Source organism: Nesoenas mayeri (genome assembly GCF_963082525.1).
Source record: "Nesoenas mayeri genome assembly, chromosome: 18".
NCBI classification, from domain to species: domain Eukaryota; kingdom Metazoa; phylum Chordata; class Aves; order Columbiformes; family Columbidae; genus Nesoenas; species Nesoenas mayeri.
In genome coordinates, this window is record NC_137566.1 from 3,410,610 (window position 1) to 3,423,578 (window position 12,969).

Genomic DNA, 12,969 nt, shown 5'->3' on the forward strand with positions numbered 1-12,969 from the left:
CTCATCCTGTCATCGGGTGCCACTGAGAAGAGTCTGGTCCATCCTCTGACACCCACAAATGCCACCTTTGCCATGGCCAGAGGGGACAGACACCAGGACACCACCACCCCAGGAGCTCCCCCATCCCCACGGCCAAGCAGGACCCCACCACCCCGCAGAGCTGTCAGCTCACGTACCTTCCTGTGGCCCGAGAACAGCAGCGAGAGCTGGTGGATGGAGCCACCATTTTTGACGAGCTCCTTCTTGAGGGTCCTGGGGGAGGGCAGGGCCCAGTGGCCCGTGGCGGCCTGGCTGTCGGAGCAGTTGAGGGTGGTGTCGGAGGTGAAGCAGTGGCTCTTGGCCTCCTGCAGCAGGCTGCCCTCGCTGTGGGTGCGGCGCCGCAGGGAGCTCTGCACACTCAGCGTGTAGACGGGCTGACAGCCCGATGTCTCAATCATGCTGCTGCGCTTCGCGTCACTCCTCTCCAAGTAGTGCTCGTCGCTGTCCTCCCCCTCATCATCTTCCTCATCCTCATCTTCCTCCTCCTCATCCTCCTCCTCCTCATCCTCACCATCCGTGGTACCACCCGCCGTGCCCGCCGCGCTCTGGCTGAAGGTGCTGTCGAGCCGCAGCTCGGGGATGATGAAGGCTGGCAGGGAGCTGGGCTGCTCCTCTCTCTTCTCGGTGGCCACCGGCTGCTTTTCCACCAGGAGAGGACCCCGGGTGGCTCTCAGAGATTCCTGGGGCTCACATGGAGCTGATGCCTTTGCAGCTGGAGGAGCATCACCCATCACCGCCTTCCCATCCTCTGAGTGCATTGGTCCCGGCTTCTCAGCATCCGTCTCCAGCATCTGCCCGGAAGAGAAGATAAAAAAAGATAGATGAAGGCAGGAGCACCCCAAATCTCACTGGCTACTTTCCTGGGAGCCTCTGACTCCTAACACCCCAACCACAAGGCTGGCTCCAATTCATAAAGCCCTGACGGTGCGCCGGTGGGGCAACAGCATCATCCCCAGGTCCCCGAGTGGTGGCAGATCACCCATCGCTCCCACAGCACCCAGTGCTGGTCCTGACTCCCAAAGCACCAGGTCCCCAAACCGGCAGTAAACTGGAGGGGGATGGGGCCGCTCAGCTCCCATCTCCTGCACTGGTGTTTTTGGAAGCCGGGGGCTGGTGGCTCAGTTGGTACCATCATCCTCACCCCACTGGCTCCCCCGTACCCCCGTGAGCTGCCAGGAGGTCTCAGCCCTGCAGAAATCCTCCCCGAGGTCAGCAGAGAAAACCAGCAGCTCTCATCCCGCAGCTCCAGCCCCTCCTGCACCGCATCATTAGATGCAGGAGGGAAGCACTGGGCTCTGCTCAGCTCAGCTCGGCCAAGCTCAGCCCAGCAGCTCAGCTCAGCATCCCCAAGCAGGTGCCCCGGCTATGGGGCTCCCCATGGCCGCCCCGTCATGTCCTGGAAAATCACAACCGCTCCCACCAGCCCATTTTGGTTTTTTAAGCCTTTGGGGCTGGTTTTTGCCAGCTTTCCTCTGCAGCTGGGAAAGGCCGGAGCAAGATCTGCCCTTTCAAAGGGAAAAGCCAAGGGAAAAAACCTCCAAGGCATTTTTGTGAGCAGGGGATGCCCGCAATGAGCCCCTGCTCTGACAGAGCGGTATTCTCTCTTCCATGTGATCTTCCCTTTGCACAGAGCCCGTCTGAGCCAAAGGGGTAAAAACAGCTCAGCAGGGGAGAGAGACCAAAGCAGAGAGAAACCCGCACCCCAGGAAGCATTTCCCACCTGCACAAACCGCAGCACGGTGGGGGTTATTGTACAGGCCCAGCCCAGGTAACAAGTCACCCAGCACAAAATGTCACTGTATTCCCAATTAAGACCCAAGGATTTTCACAAGCCCGATGGCAACCAGAAAGCTGGAGCCAACAAAGTCACCACCCCTGTATAAATGAGGTTGAATTCAGCTTCAAAAAGATCCACGGCCCTGGGAATTAGTCCATCCATCGCACCCCAGGGTGTAGAGCAGCAGTCACAGAGGGGACAGGGGCTCCATCCCCGCGTGGCCCTGGCTTGTACCAGCAGAGCCCACGACCTGGTCCCAGGGACAGCCAAGCTGCTGCTGAACACCAGAGCTGGCATGAGGGGTTATAACCCACCGCTGGGTATCAGGAGGGAGCTTCACGCAGATATTGGGTTGCAAAAGATGCTGTCATCTCCAAAAACTATCCTGCAGGGGTTTGGGCACAAGCTGCCCTGCACAGAGGGGACGGCGCAGAGACCGTGTGGCACCAGCAGCATCCGCAGGCACCGCCTGAGCCAACGGGTCCAAAAAGCGGCACAGATTTCCAAAGAGCCGCTTGGGTTCAGTGCTGCAGCCTGGGCAGCACGTGGAGGAGCTCGCCCATGTCCCACTGTGCCTTGTTCTTGTTTATCACACCCAAAAGAGCCCCTTTGCACTGAGAAGCACAGAGGGGACCCGCTCTGTCCCCTTCCAGCCTGACCTGCTGCCAGCAGCAACTCAGCATCTTCACCTCAACTGCCCAAACGAGCCTGAAGACTAAAATTCAGAGACTGCCGTGTCCTCAGCCCCATCTGCACCCCCTGCCCCAGCCCCAAAGCAGCTGGATTTGGTGGGAGGCACAAAGCGAACGCTCAGTTTGCCCCGTCCTTGGGGCTGTTTCACCCCCTCCACAGTCGCTCCTTGTAAAAAGGGAATGCTTCCAGACCTGCCGTGCAAGGATGCTATTTGCACCAGCATGTGTTTTAATGATGCTGCTTGTGTCTTATTTGTATGGCAATCACTGTCATCATTACTTCATGAAATAATTAGAGGAAAAACCCATGCAGCTCTCAAGCCAGTCCCCACAAAGCCCTCCCCTCCCCAGCAGCTCCCTATCTGTTCAGTCCTTCTGCTTAATATTGCTGGCTGCCCACATCAGATAAGGCCCTAGAAGGAAATGAACAGGCTCCTTTAAAATGGGAAGCATTTGGGGATTAAATTAAATCCCAGCGCTAATTGAATCAGAGACTCTGTTGCTCTTCAGTGGCACGAAGGATGTGAGCAGGAGCCTCTCCACCGAGCAAGGTTTCCATCTGGGGTTGAAAGAGTCACCAGGGCTGTGAAATCCCGTCCTCACAGAAAGGACAGGGCTGAGCTCTGGGGACATGTCCTGGTGGTGGGGGAACAACCGGGAAGGACGTGGCAGGGACATCAGCACGGCTGGAGGCACCAGGGACTTTGACAGCAAGAAGCCAAGAGCCACCTCGCTGGGCAAAGCTGATTTGGGCCAGCAAGGACAGGGCTGTGGCCAGGTGGCCTTTCCAGCATCATGGTGGCCAAGGGGCTGCTGGAGGAGGCAGCAGCTGGAGGCAGTGCCGACGCTGGCTCAGCAGGGAGAGGAAGGGGACATCTGTCCTTCCACCGCAAGGACTCAGCCGAAGCACCCCATGGCCTCACTGCAGCACAGGTCCATCTTCCTTGGCCAGCAGCAGTAATTTGGGAGTCAGAGGTCAACATCTAGATGTCTCCATCATCAACATCTGGATGTCACTGCTCTAAACATCTGGGTGTCCCTATCCTCAATGTGCAGGTTTCCCTGTTCTCAGCATTTTCATAGAATCACAGATGGTTTGGGTTGAAGGGACCTTCCCAGCTCCCCAGTGCCCCCCCTGCCATGAGCAGGGACATCTTCACCAGCTCAGGGTGCTCAGAGCCCCGTCCAGCCTGGCCTGGGATGTCTCCAGGGATGGTTCAGCCACCACCTCTCTGGCCAACCTGGGCCAGGCTCTCACCACCCTCAGGGACAACAATTCCTTCCTCATGTCCAGCCTGAATCTCCCTTCTTTAGTTTAAACCATCACCCCTTGACCTGTCATAACACACCTTCCCATCCTCAACATCTGGGTCTCCCCATCCTCAACATGTTGCTCTCCCCATTCTCAACATCTGGGATTCCCTGTCCCGAGCCGGGATGGCCCAGGGGTTTCACTCCATCCTCCCTGACAACCTCACACTCACAGTTCAGTTTCTGTCTCAGACTAAGTGCCCAAGGCAGCATGTTCCAAGAAGAGGAAGAGAAAGCAGAAGAGCGAGCTGCCTCCAAGCCCCAGGATGGTTCCCAGGGGCCATTTCAGGGACAGAGGATCATTGATCTAAGACCAGAACAACAACAACAAAGTCCCTAATATCGATTTCCCCATTGAACAAGCTTCAACATATCCCCAAAAAAAGACAAACACTGCTCTGTCTGCTTCAGCATCCCCAGTCTCCACAGCTGTATCCCTCTGCTTGGACTCCTGCTGCCTCCAGGCATCATTTGCTCATTCAAATGTTTTCTTGAAACCGGGATGGGGGAGAAGGACCACAAACCCTCTGCTCTTCAGTCTATAATTTGATCAGTGTTTTTCTGGTTGCTACGCCAGCAAAGCAAATTTCAAGGAACATTTGTGGGTTTGTCAGTGTGGCCTCGACTTCTCCAGCATTTCTATAAATAATGTGCCCTTTCTGGTGGCCACGGCCGGGACTTCCAGCTGGGAAAACACCGGCCACAGAGACGGCCCAGCTGTGAGCCAAAGTCAGCACTGGCCTTCCCCGGTGCTGCCAGCAGCGCCGGGACATGTGGCACCTCCTGCCATCCCCAGCTCTGGCAGGTCAGGCAATTTTTTGAGGCTTCCAGCTTCTTATAACATTTCAAAACCTCTGCTCACAGTTATGGAACCGCTGTGGCTCGAGGAAAGCCTGGACACAAGAAAATGGGATTCAGGCTTTTCAGACTCCTGACGTGCGGCGATACTGGGGAAGAGGAGGTTAAACACACCCAGAACTGCAGCACCTGCTCCCAGGCAGCTTCTCAGCCAAAATCTGGGATTGGGAGAAGGTAACAGACTGTTGGACGTGGAGCCGAGCAGGACGCGCTGCTCCAACCGTGCCCTCGCCACAGGAGATGTTGATGCACCTCCTGAGGTCCCACTGGAGGAGCTGATGGACCTCCCAAGGTGTTGCTAGAGGAGCTGATGGACCTCCCAAGGTGTTACTGGAGGAGCTGATGGACCTCCCAAGGTCCCACTGGAGCAGCTGCTCTCACAGGTTGTCCCCAGGCCATGGCAGCATCATCCTTCGTTGGTTCCATGGAGAAACCTCTCTGGCTCCTGCTGCCCTTAAATCCACCTTTGCTCAAAGGTGTCTCATCTGACCCCAAAATCATTTAACTCAGTGAGAACGAGACCAAGTCCCTCTCCAGAGGGATTTTGAGGAGGATGCAGCTGGTTTCACACCTGGCACCGTGTAACATCCCTCCCCAGGGCAGATGGGATGCAGGGAAATCAGTGCCTACATCAACACGGGAAACATCAACATTTCTAAAGCAGGTTTTTCCTAAGGTGGAATTTAAATTTCGGTTCATAACATAGGACAAACTGTGCCCAGATCCATCAGATAGAAACTTCTAACTGGCCTTGTGAAATGCTACCAAAACCATTCATGATGAGCACCCTGAGATTTAAAAAGTGACTGCTAAGAACCAAGTAAGCACATGGCTACAGGAAAGCGGCATCTAATACACAGCACGGGGCTGAGAGGAAGAAAACGAAGCAAGAATGCAAAGCAGAACTACCAGAACTTGAGGAAATGTTCACGGGAGTCATTTTGAAAGTGCATGGGAGGAGCATCCCCGGGCAGCTCCGCTCTCGCCCTCCTCAGCCGCGGCGGCTCTGCGGGACAGCAGGAGCCAAGGGATCACCATGCAACAGCGTTTTCTACCCATTCCCTGCTTCATTACTGCATCAATGAATAATTGATACACACCAATTACTGTAACAGCAAAAGCAAGCGTGGGTGTAAAAACCTCAACAGCAGGATTGCACGGTGCACCGTGGCGGGGCAGTCAGGGTGGATTTACACCTCAATGAGACACCTGTGGGGGTGTGAATGTTCATACCGCCCAAAAAAACCCAGGGCTTGGAATATCTCGAAGCCCTGGAAGGAGAAATCCTCCACTGTGGGAGGGAATGACCCTGTGCCAGCAGCCTGTGCTGATCCCATCAGCCCGTTACAGTCACCCCCAGGTGATCATTTAAACGGGGCCAGATGGGGCATCACCAGCCCCGGCGCTGCAGCAGCCACATCTGTGTCTCTCCCGGAGCTGCTCCAGCCCGAGACACAGCGGTGAACAGGGGCCGATGCTGAATCGAGACAACAACCTCGTCTGCAGCACAGGGTGTGCAGGAGGGAGCGCGGTCTGCAGGCGCTGCGTGCGCCCCGCGGTTTGGGTGCAGCTGCTGAAGGTGTCAGCAAACAACCTGGGGCAAAACCTCCCCATGCTGTGCACTTAAAATCATAGAATCATTTTGGCTGGAAAAGACCTTTAAGATCATCAAGTCCAACTGTTAACCCAACGCTGTCCCTAAACCACATCCCTAAGAAGCTCATCCACGCCGAGCAGCTGGAGTTCACACAGACTCGCTGCCGCCGCAGCACCGATCTGCCAGCCCCGAACTGCAGCCGCTCTGGCAGTTCCAGCTCAGACTTCCCCCATCCCCTCCCTGGTGCCCTCCGTCCCCACCCCGCACACACAGCTCTGATTTCAGTGGCAACAGCTGAATTTGCTGGTTCTTCCCTATTGCCAGTAAACAAAAAGTTTCCCAAAGGCTGTAAAAGCAGAAAGCCCGCGCTGTCAGCACGCTGCAATGCGGCTCCCGCAGCAAGAGCCGGCACAGCCACCCACAGCCCAGATTTGCAAGGGAACCTCAAAAAGTCCCCGTCACCACAAACGCCCCTTTGCTCTCCCCAATACTGTTCATACCAACCCTTCCAACCCAGCCTGGCAGTGAACGAAGCCACAGGTTCCCCAGGGGACAGCAGGGACCAGCCCAGCACAGGGAGCGGAGCAGATATCTGTGACCTAAAGGGATCTAAATGTGCTCCCAATGGTGCTGTGCCCTCCACCTGTGGCCAGATCCTGCTAGCGACGGGTAGAGCCCCAGGTTGCAATCTTGGAAAGCAAAACCTACCAAATCTGGGCTCCCGGTTCCATCTCAGCTGCATGGGCCGAGCGAGCAGCATTTCCCGAGCGGCCCCGGCCCCGGCGTGTGCCCGCAGCCGCAGCTCCGCAGCCGCGAGTGCTGCGCCGGCTCTGCCGCTGCCGTTATTAATGTCTGTGTCAAGTGGCAGCCGAAGCCGCCCCAGCCTCTCCCAGCCACCGCTCCCTCGTGCCCCTCGTGCTATTTACGGCTCTGCCAGCAATCCCTGGAGGCACCATTACCTGCTGGTAACAGTCCATGGCCGCTCTGCCTTGAGGAAGAGCTGTGATGTATCACCCTGGAACCTGCCGTGTTGGCTTTTACAGCTCCCCTTCTCCTGCCCTGTCCTGCCCCCAAGCGACACTGAGCACAGACCGATTCCGGCGCTTCCTGCTAAAGAAACTCTGCTGCAGGTTCGTGGTTGAGTTTTTTCCCCAAACTGTTTTCTATGGAAAAGGAAGTGGGAGATGCTCTGCAGCGTGATGCTCGCTCTTACCAGCCCTTCTGGGGATTCACAAGAAACAGACCTTCAAGGGTTTAAAAATGCCTCTGGCCATGGTGAAAGTGCCAGCGGCCGCTTGCACCCCCACTACACCACCTGGTGGGGGGTAGTGCAATAGGATCACTGGTGCCGCTGGACACAGCTGGAGAACATCGCACGGTGCCAGAGAACAGGAACGGGTGTCTGCCCGAGGGGACAGGTCTGCTTTGCTAATGGCTTTGGAGTCCAGCTGAGCAAGCGAACAAACAAAGCCGGAGCTGCGGCTCTCAGCTGCCCATCCGCTCCATCCCTCCCCGCTTGCTCCCGGCACAACGTCCCTTGGGAGCCGTGAGCCAGCGGCACCGGGGCCGAGCCAGCAGCTGTCCTGGGCTGGCAGCCCCAGGCACCGCCGTGCCAGAGAGCCGGCGGGGCTGGGAGCCCAGCGAGAGGGAGCCAGGGCTCGTGCCAGGGGAGAAAATCCCCGTAGCCCAGCACCCCGGCTAGCCCCATGCGAACAATCAGGCGAATTCACCTCCCTGCCAGGCTTTGTGCTGTGTCCGGAACCCAAGCGATGTGCACAAAGGGAGTGATGGGGTGGAAGATCAGCCCAGGACACTCAGCACCCAGCCAGGCTCACCTGCAGGGAATGGACGGGCTGCTGCATAAGAGGCTCCTTACGTTCATAAAGGGACATTTGAGACACGCCATGGAGCCTCACAGGGAGCTGTAAAATCCCCACACATAACCTTGGGTGACCCCACCACATGTGAGACTTGTTCCCGTGAAAGAGGGCTACAACCCCAGTAAGAACAGGGCTCAGAATGGATCGGTCCAGGGCAGCTCAAACTGCATCTCCTTTTATGTTTGCAGCCTTCTTCACACCTACTGCTGTCTCTGCAACACCTGTCCCCATTGAATTCAAGTCAACACATTCTCCTTCTCTTGGTCTGTCAGGTGACGAGGGTGAGATCCATGTGCCACCACACATCAAGGTCACCGACGTGGACTCAAGGGTCCCATTCACTCTGAGGGGACACAGACCCCTGGCAGGGACAGTCTTCTCCAGATACTTCGGTGGATGGAGCTGAACTGGGGCCTTTCTCACACAGGGACAGTGTCTCCAGTGCCACAGCCACCAAGTTCGTGGCGTTACCAAAGCTGCCTTTGGCCATCCTCAGTAACGAGTTTTTCCAGCCCAAGGCAAGAGCCGGGCTCTGCTCACTGGTGTGGAATAACACACTTATTTGCTTTACTTTTGTAACCTGGCTCATCAGTACTGCCAGCTGACACTTTAACCCTTATGGGGGCGGAACAAACCTCAAGGTTTTCTCCCCATTTTGAGCACCCTGAGAGCACCAGGGAGGCGCTGGGGGTGTGTGGCTCAGTCAGGCTGGTCCTCAGATGCTTTAGTGATGTGCTCGGCCCTGCCCAGCCTCCCATGTTGGCACCATGGAAGAATTATAGACTCCCAGCCTGGTTGGGTTGCAGGACCTCTGCAGATCCCCAGCCCAGCCCTGCTCACGCAGGGTCACAGAGCAGATCACACAGGTGGGTCCAGGGGGTTTGAATGTCTCAGAGCAGGAGACTCCACACCCGCTCTGGGCAGCCTGGGCCAGGCTCTGGCACCTCCCAGCAAACAAGTTTCTGCTCATGCTCAGATGGAGCCTCCTGTGTTTCAGTCTGTGCCCGTTGCCCCTCACCCCGGCGCTGGGCATCACTGAACAGAGTCTGGTGCACCCTCCGACACCCACCCTGGAGATATTTATCAGCATTGATTAGATCCCCTAAGATATGATCCCCTTAAGAAAAGCAAGTTCTGATGTACCCATGGCCATGTCCTGCCCGGTCTGTGCCCCGGGAGGAGGTGACAGAGCTGGCACAGACAGGGCAGCAGGTTCCCAGCACAAAATGGAAGGACTTTGAGCCAAAAAGAAAGTGACCAGGTGCAAATTCCTCCCCTCCTTCCCCATCAAACAGCCGATCGCCCTCTGACTACACTCCCCCTGAACGCTGGGTCAGAGAGAGGGAAGTTCACCCCACTCATCCCCAACTTGTCACAGTCACCGCACTTCCAGTGGCCCCTTGGTGGACACGGCCACCATCCCGACGGGACATGACCCAGAGCAAAGTGAAAGGTGCTGCTGAAGGCAGTGAGATGTGGGGGAGCAGGGGGTGCCCAGGGACAGGAACAGAGATATTGGGGAACAGGGGGACACGGCAGGGGGTGCCTGGGGCACACCAGGTTGCTCAGGGTGAGCAAGAGGAGGCAGAACATGGCACAGGAGAGGGGTTGTCCCCGATCGCCTCCCCCCACGCCGCAGGTGCCTGGGGGAGCGCGGCCACCTCCTCCTCCAGCCTCCCCGCACCACCGCTCCAGCCCTGGTTTCAATCATCCCTCGATTACACCGTGTTTGCTTTTGTCGACAGCACATTTACTTGCACTTGTCAAGCACGCTGTAAATAGTGAGAAAAACAGCCCTGCCCTTCCTGAGCAGGGGAATGGGCAGGAAGGGGCCGGTCAGGCCCCCCCAGCAGCTCGTTCCCAGCACCGGAGCCAGCGCTGCCGGGAAGGGCTGGGGCAGGATCGGCCCACGCTCGCACCATCAGCAGCCACGGGAGCGACACCGGCTTTGAAAGTGCTGAGGATCCACCACCTCCCTTGGGAAACAAGAGGAGCGCCCGTCCTGGACTCCCACGGCCCAAAGTCCGCGCCACAAAGTGTCCATCGTTCTTTAGCTTAAAGATATTCTACATCTTTCAGACACAGCCAGCCATCATCCCCGCAGTGATCTCAGGTCACGGAGGCAGAAGGAAGAGCAATCAGCCGTTCTGAGTGTGGAAGACACAAAGAAACAAGCAGTGAGAATCAGATGGTGGTGGCAGGTTCGTTACAATCAGGGTGTCGTGCTGCTAATTTCTGCTGGGCAGCCGAACCAGCTGGAGCAGCTCCAGCCTCCGGAGCCGCGTCCTTCCCTGCTCTGCACTTGCCATCTCTTCAATACTGCTAATGCAATTCATCGCGGAGCCGGGCTGGTAACAGGACCAGTGCAGCGATGCAAGGTTAAAAAAAGCACCGTGCTCTGCACAAATGGTCATTATTTGCCCAAGGAGGCAGCCTCACTAACTCAATTAATTCATAAAGCTGCTCTCGCTATAATCACATTGCTGCCGCTGCGGTTCCTCAGCAGCCCAGCCCACCTCCAGGCTCCACGCCTCCTCATTTGGGGATGTTTGTCACCAGGCTGGGTCACCCTTGTGATGTGTTTTACAGATTCTTGCTCAGGAGCAGCTTCCTAGGGCAGACCCAGACCTGAAGATGAGAGTGGGAACGGCTCTGCAGATGGAGAAAACAGCCACAGATCGGCTCCTGTGACCTGCTGCTGCGGGCAGGACGGGTTTGTCACTCCGTGAAGTTCAGGCAAGTCTTACAGTGGCAGCAAGGAAGCCACCAGAGCCCCGCTGCCACCGTGTCTGTGGGACAACCGGGCTGCAGAGCTGGACCACGGTGATCCCAGAGCTCCTCCTGCGCTGACCCTGGCAGGAAAATCCCACTGGAAGCACATCTGGACCATCACAGCCGTATCCCTCAGAACTTTCTCCTCCTGCGCCCCTGAAGTTGATGCTACACGCACCATATGCTTGCGTCTCCCAGAAACCAGCAGCTTTGCTCTAACACCAGTTGCTCTGGAAGCAGCAGCCGTGTCACTGTCCTCCCAGGAGCTGCTGCCGGTGGCAGCGACCGCTCTGCAGAGCCACGTCCCCGAGCGCCGCCCTACCCGGGCACGGCCCAGCGGGAGCGGAAAGCAAGAGGTGCCATCCCAAAGCCACAAATTCGACTGATTTCCAACAGCTCCAACAAGCTGGCACCACACAAGCTCCAGAGCGGCCAGTTCAGCCCCTCCTTTCCAGACACAATCCCCACTGGGGATCCTCTGCCCCATCGCAGGCCACTTGTTCTGGGAAGGACTCGGGGAAGGCATTAACAGCAGCGTTAGCGTGTGGAAGGCAGAGCCATTCCCAGCTGGCAGAAGGAGCTGCTCTCTGCTCAGACATTGTCCCTTTTTCCAGCTCCAGCGCACAGCTGGCACATGGCACATCTGTGCCTGGCACTGTGGCTGCACCGGCCCTTTGCTCCCGTCACACGGCAAAGCGCGCAGACCCTCGGCTGGGCGCCCGTCGCAGGGCGATGAGCTGTCTTGCCAAGCTGGAGCAGTTCTGAAGGCTTTGCAAAACAAATTCTTGTTTGGAGCAGAAATTGGCCATGCCGAGACTGGTATTTTGAGCTTAATTTGCCTGTTCGCAGAGCACAGACACTGTTCTGTTTCCTCAAATAGCCCCAGTATCAAATGACTTGTAAGCAACAAGCGAAGCTAATGGATCACTTCTCCCTTACAAAAAGCCACTGATTTTCCCAGCTCCCGCCGCACTGGCATCCCCAGGGATGTCTGCCCCGACACACCAGCTGCGGCGCAGACGGGTCCCGGCAGCCCCAGGGGCAGCCGCCCACCCTGCCCCCAGCATCCTCGCCTTTAAAACTGCATCCTGGGCAGTTTATTCCTTGGTGGGATGGGAAATGGTGCTATAAACTCAGTTAAGTGCCTGGTGGCTGCTTTAATGCTCCTTTTGTCCCCCTCTCAGTCCCATATCCCACCAGTAGGATCTCTGCCAGCTTGGGCAAGCTGAGACAAAAGCCACTTATCACAGCCTTGGAGGGCCCATGCTGGCTCTGCTGCACCCAAGGAGCACCCCCTTGATACCGAGGCACAGAAAAGCCTTCAAAAGGTCTGTGCTGGCTTCTAGAGTGTTTTTTTCACATGTCCAGTGGCCAGTACCTGCAACAGCACAGGGAGCAGACACTCTTCAGGGCTTTGCTTTGAGCCATAGGGTTTGTAAGTCAGCAAAGAGCCAGAATCCCACACCATGAACAATGAGTCTGGGGTGAGGAGGGCAAACAGCAACACCACGCAAAAACCCAAACCACAGCACCTGTCGTGATGGGGAGCTGCCAAGATCTCCCCTTTAAGGCTTTAGGTGCTCAGATTTGAACGTGGCCCTGCAAAGCTTTGTCCCAGAGGATGCCCCCACTGAGAGCAGAGCCCCACCAAGCCCCATGGCACGCCCCCATGCTGAGCTGTCCAGGACCCCCTGCCCCGGCACTGTGTCCTGCCAGCAAGATGCATCACAGGATAACAGGAGACATGGCAGAGTCTTGTCCCTTCATTGAATGCGCTGCCCTGGGCTATTTGCATTTCCAGAGGCTGGGTTGCTTCTCAGGCTTTGTATCTTGTTGCTATTTTAGTTTGTCTGAAACGTGCAGCAAAAGGAATCTGGAGGCTCTGTCTCCTGCGGAGATGTTTGCGCTGACCCAGTTTGGGACGTGCAGAGCAAAAGCCACGTCGCAGTGCAGCCGCCTGCTCCTGCCACGCGTACAGTGACTGTCACCTGCATCCCGCCAGACCCCACTGCACCGAGGCCAAACCCAATAGCGACCGGGGCA

General features: G+C 56.9%; 1 protein-coding gene across 2 annotated transcripts in view; it reads right to left on the bottom strand.

The window, feature by feature from the left end:
* The window catches only part of RGS3 (regulator of G protein signaling 3), a gene marked incomplete at both ends in the record, with an annotated part of 74,442 nt that overhangs the window by 9,827 nt on the left and 51,646 nt on the right, over positions 1-12,969 (bottom strand). For both annotated transcript variants that reach the window (XM_080355996.1, XM_080355997.1), the window contains one exon: positions 177-830. In XM_080355996.1, the coding sequence (XP_080212122.1) occupies positions 177-830 (654 nt within the window). The remainder of the gene's footprint in view (positions 1-176; positions 831-12,969) is intronic.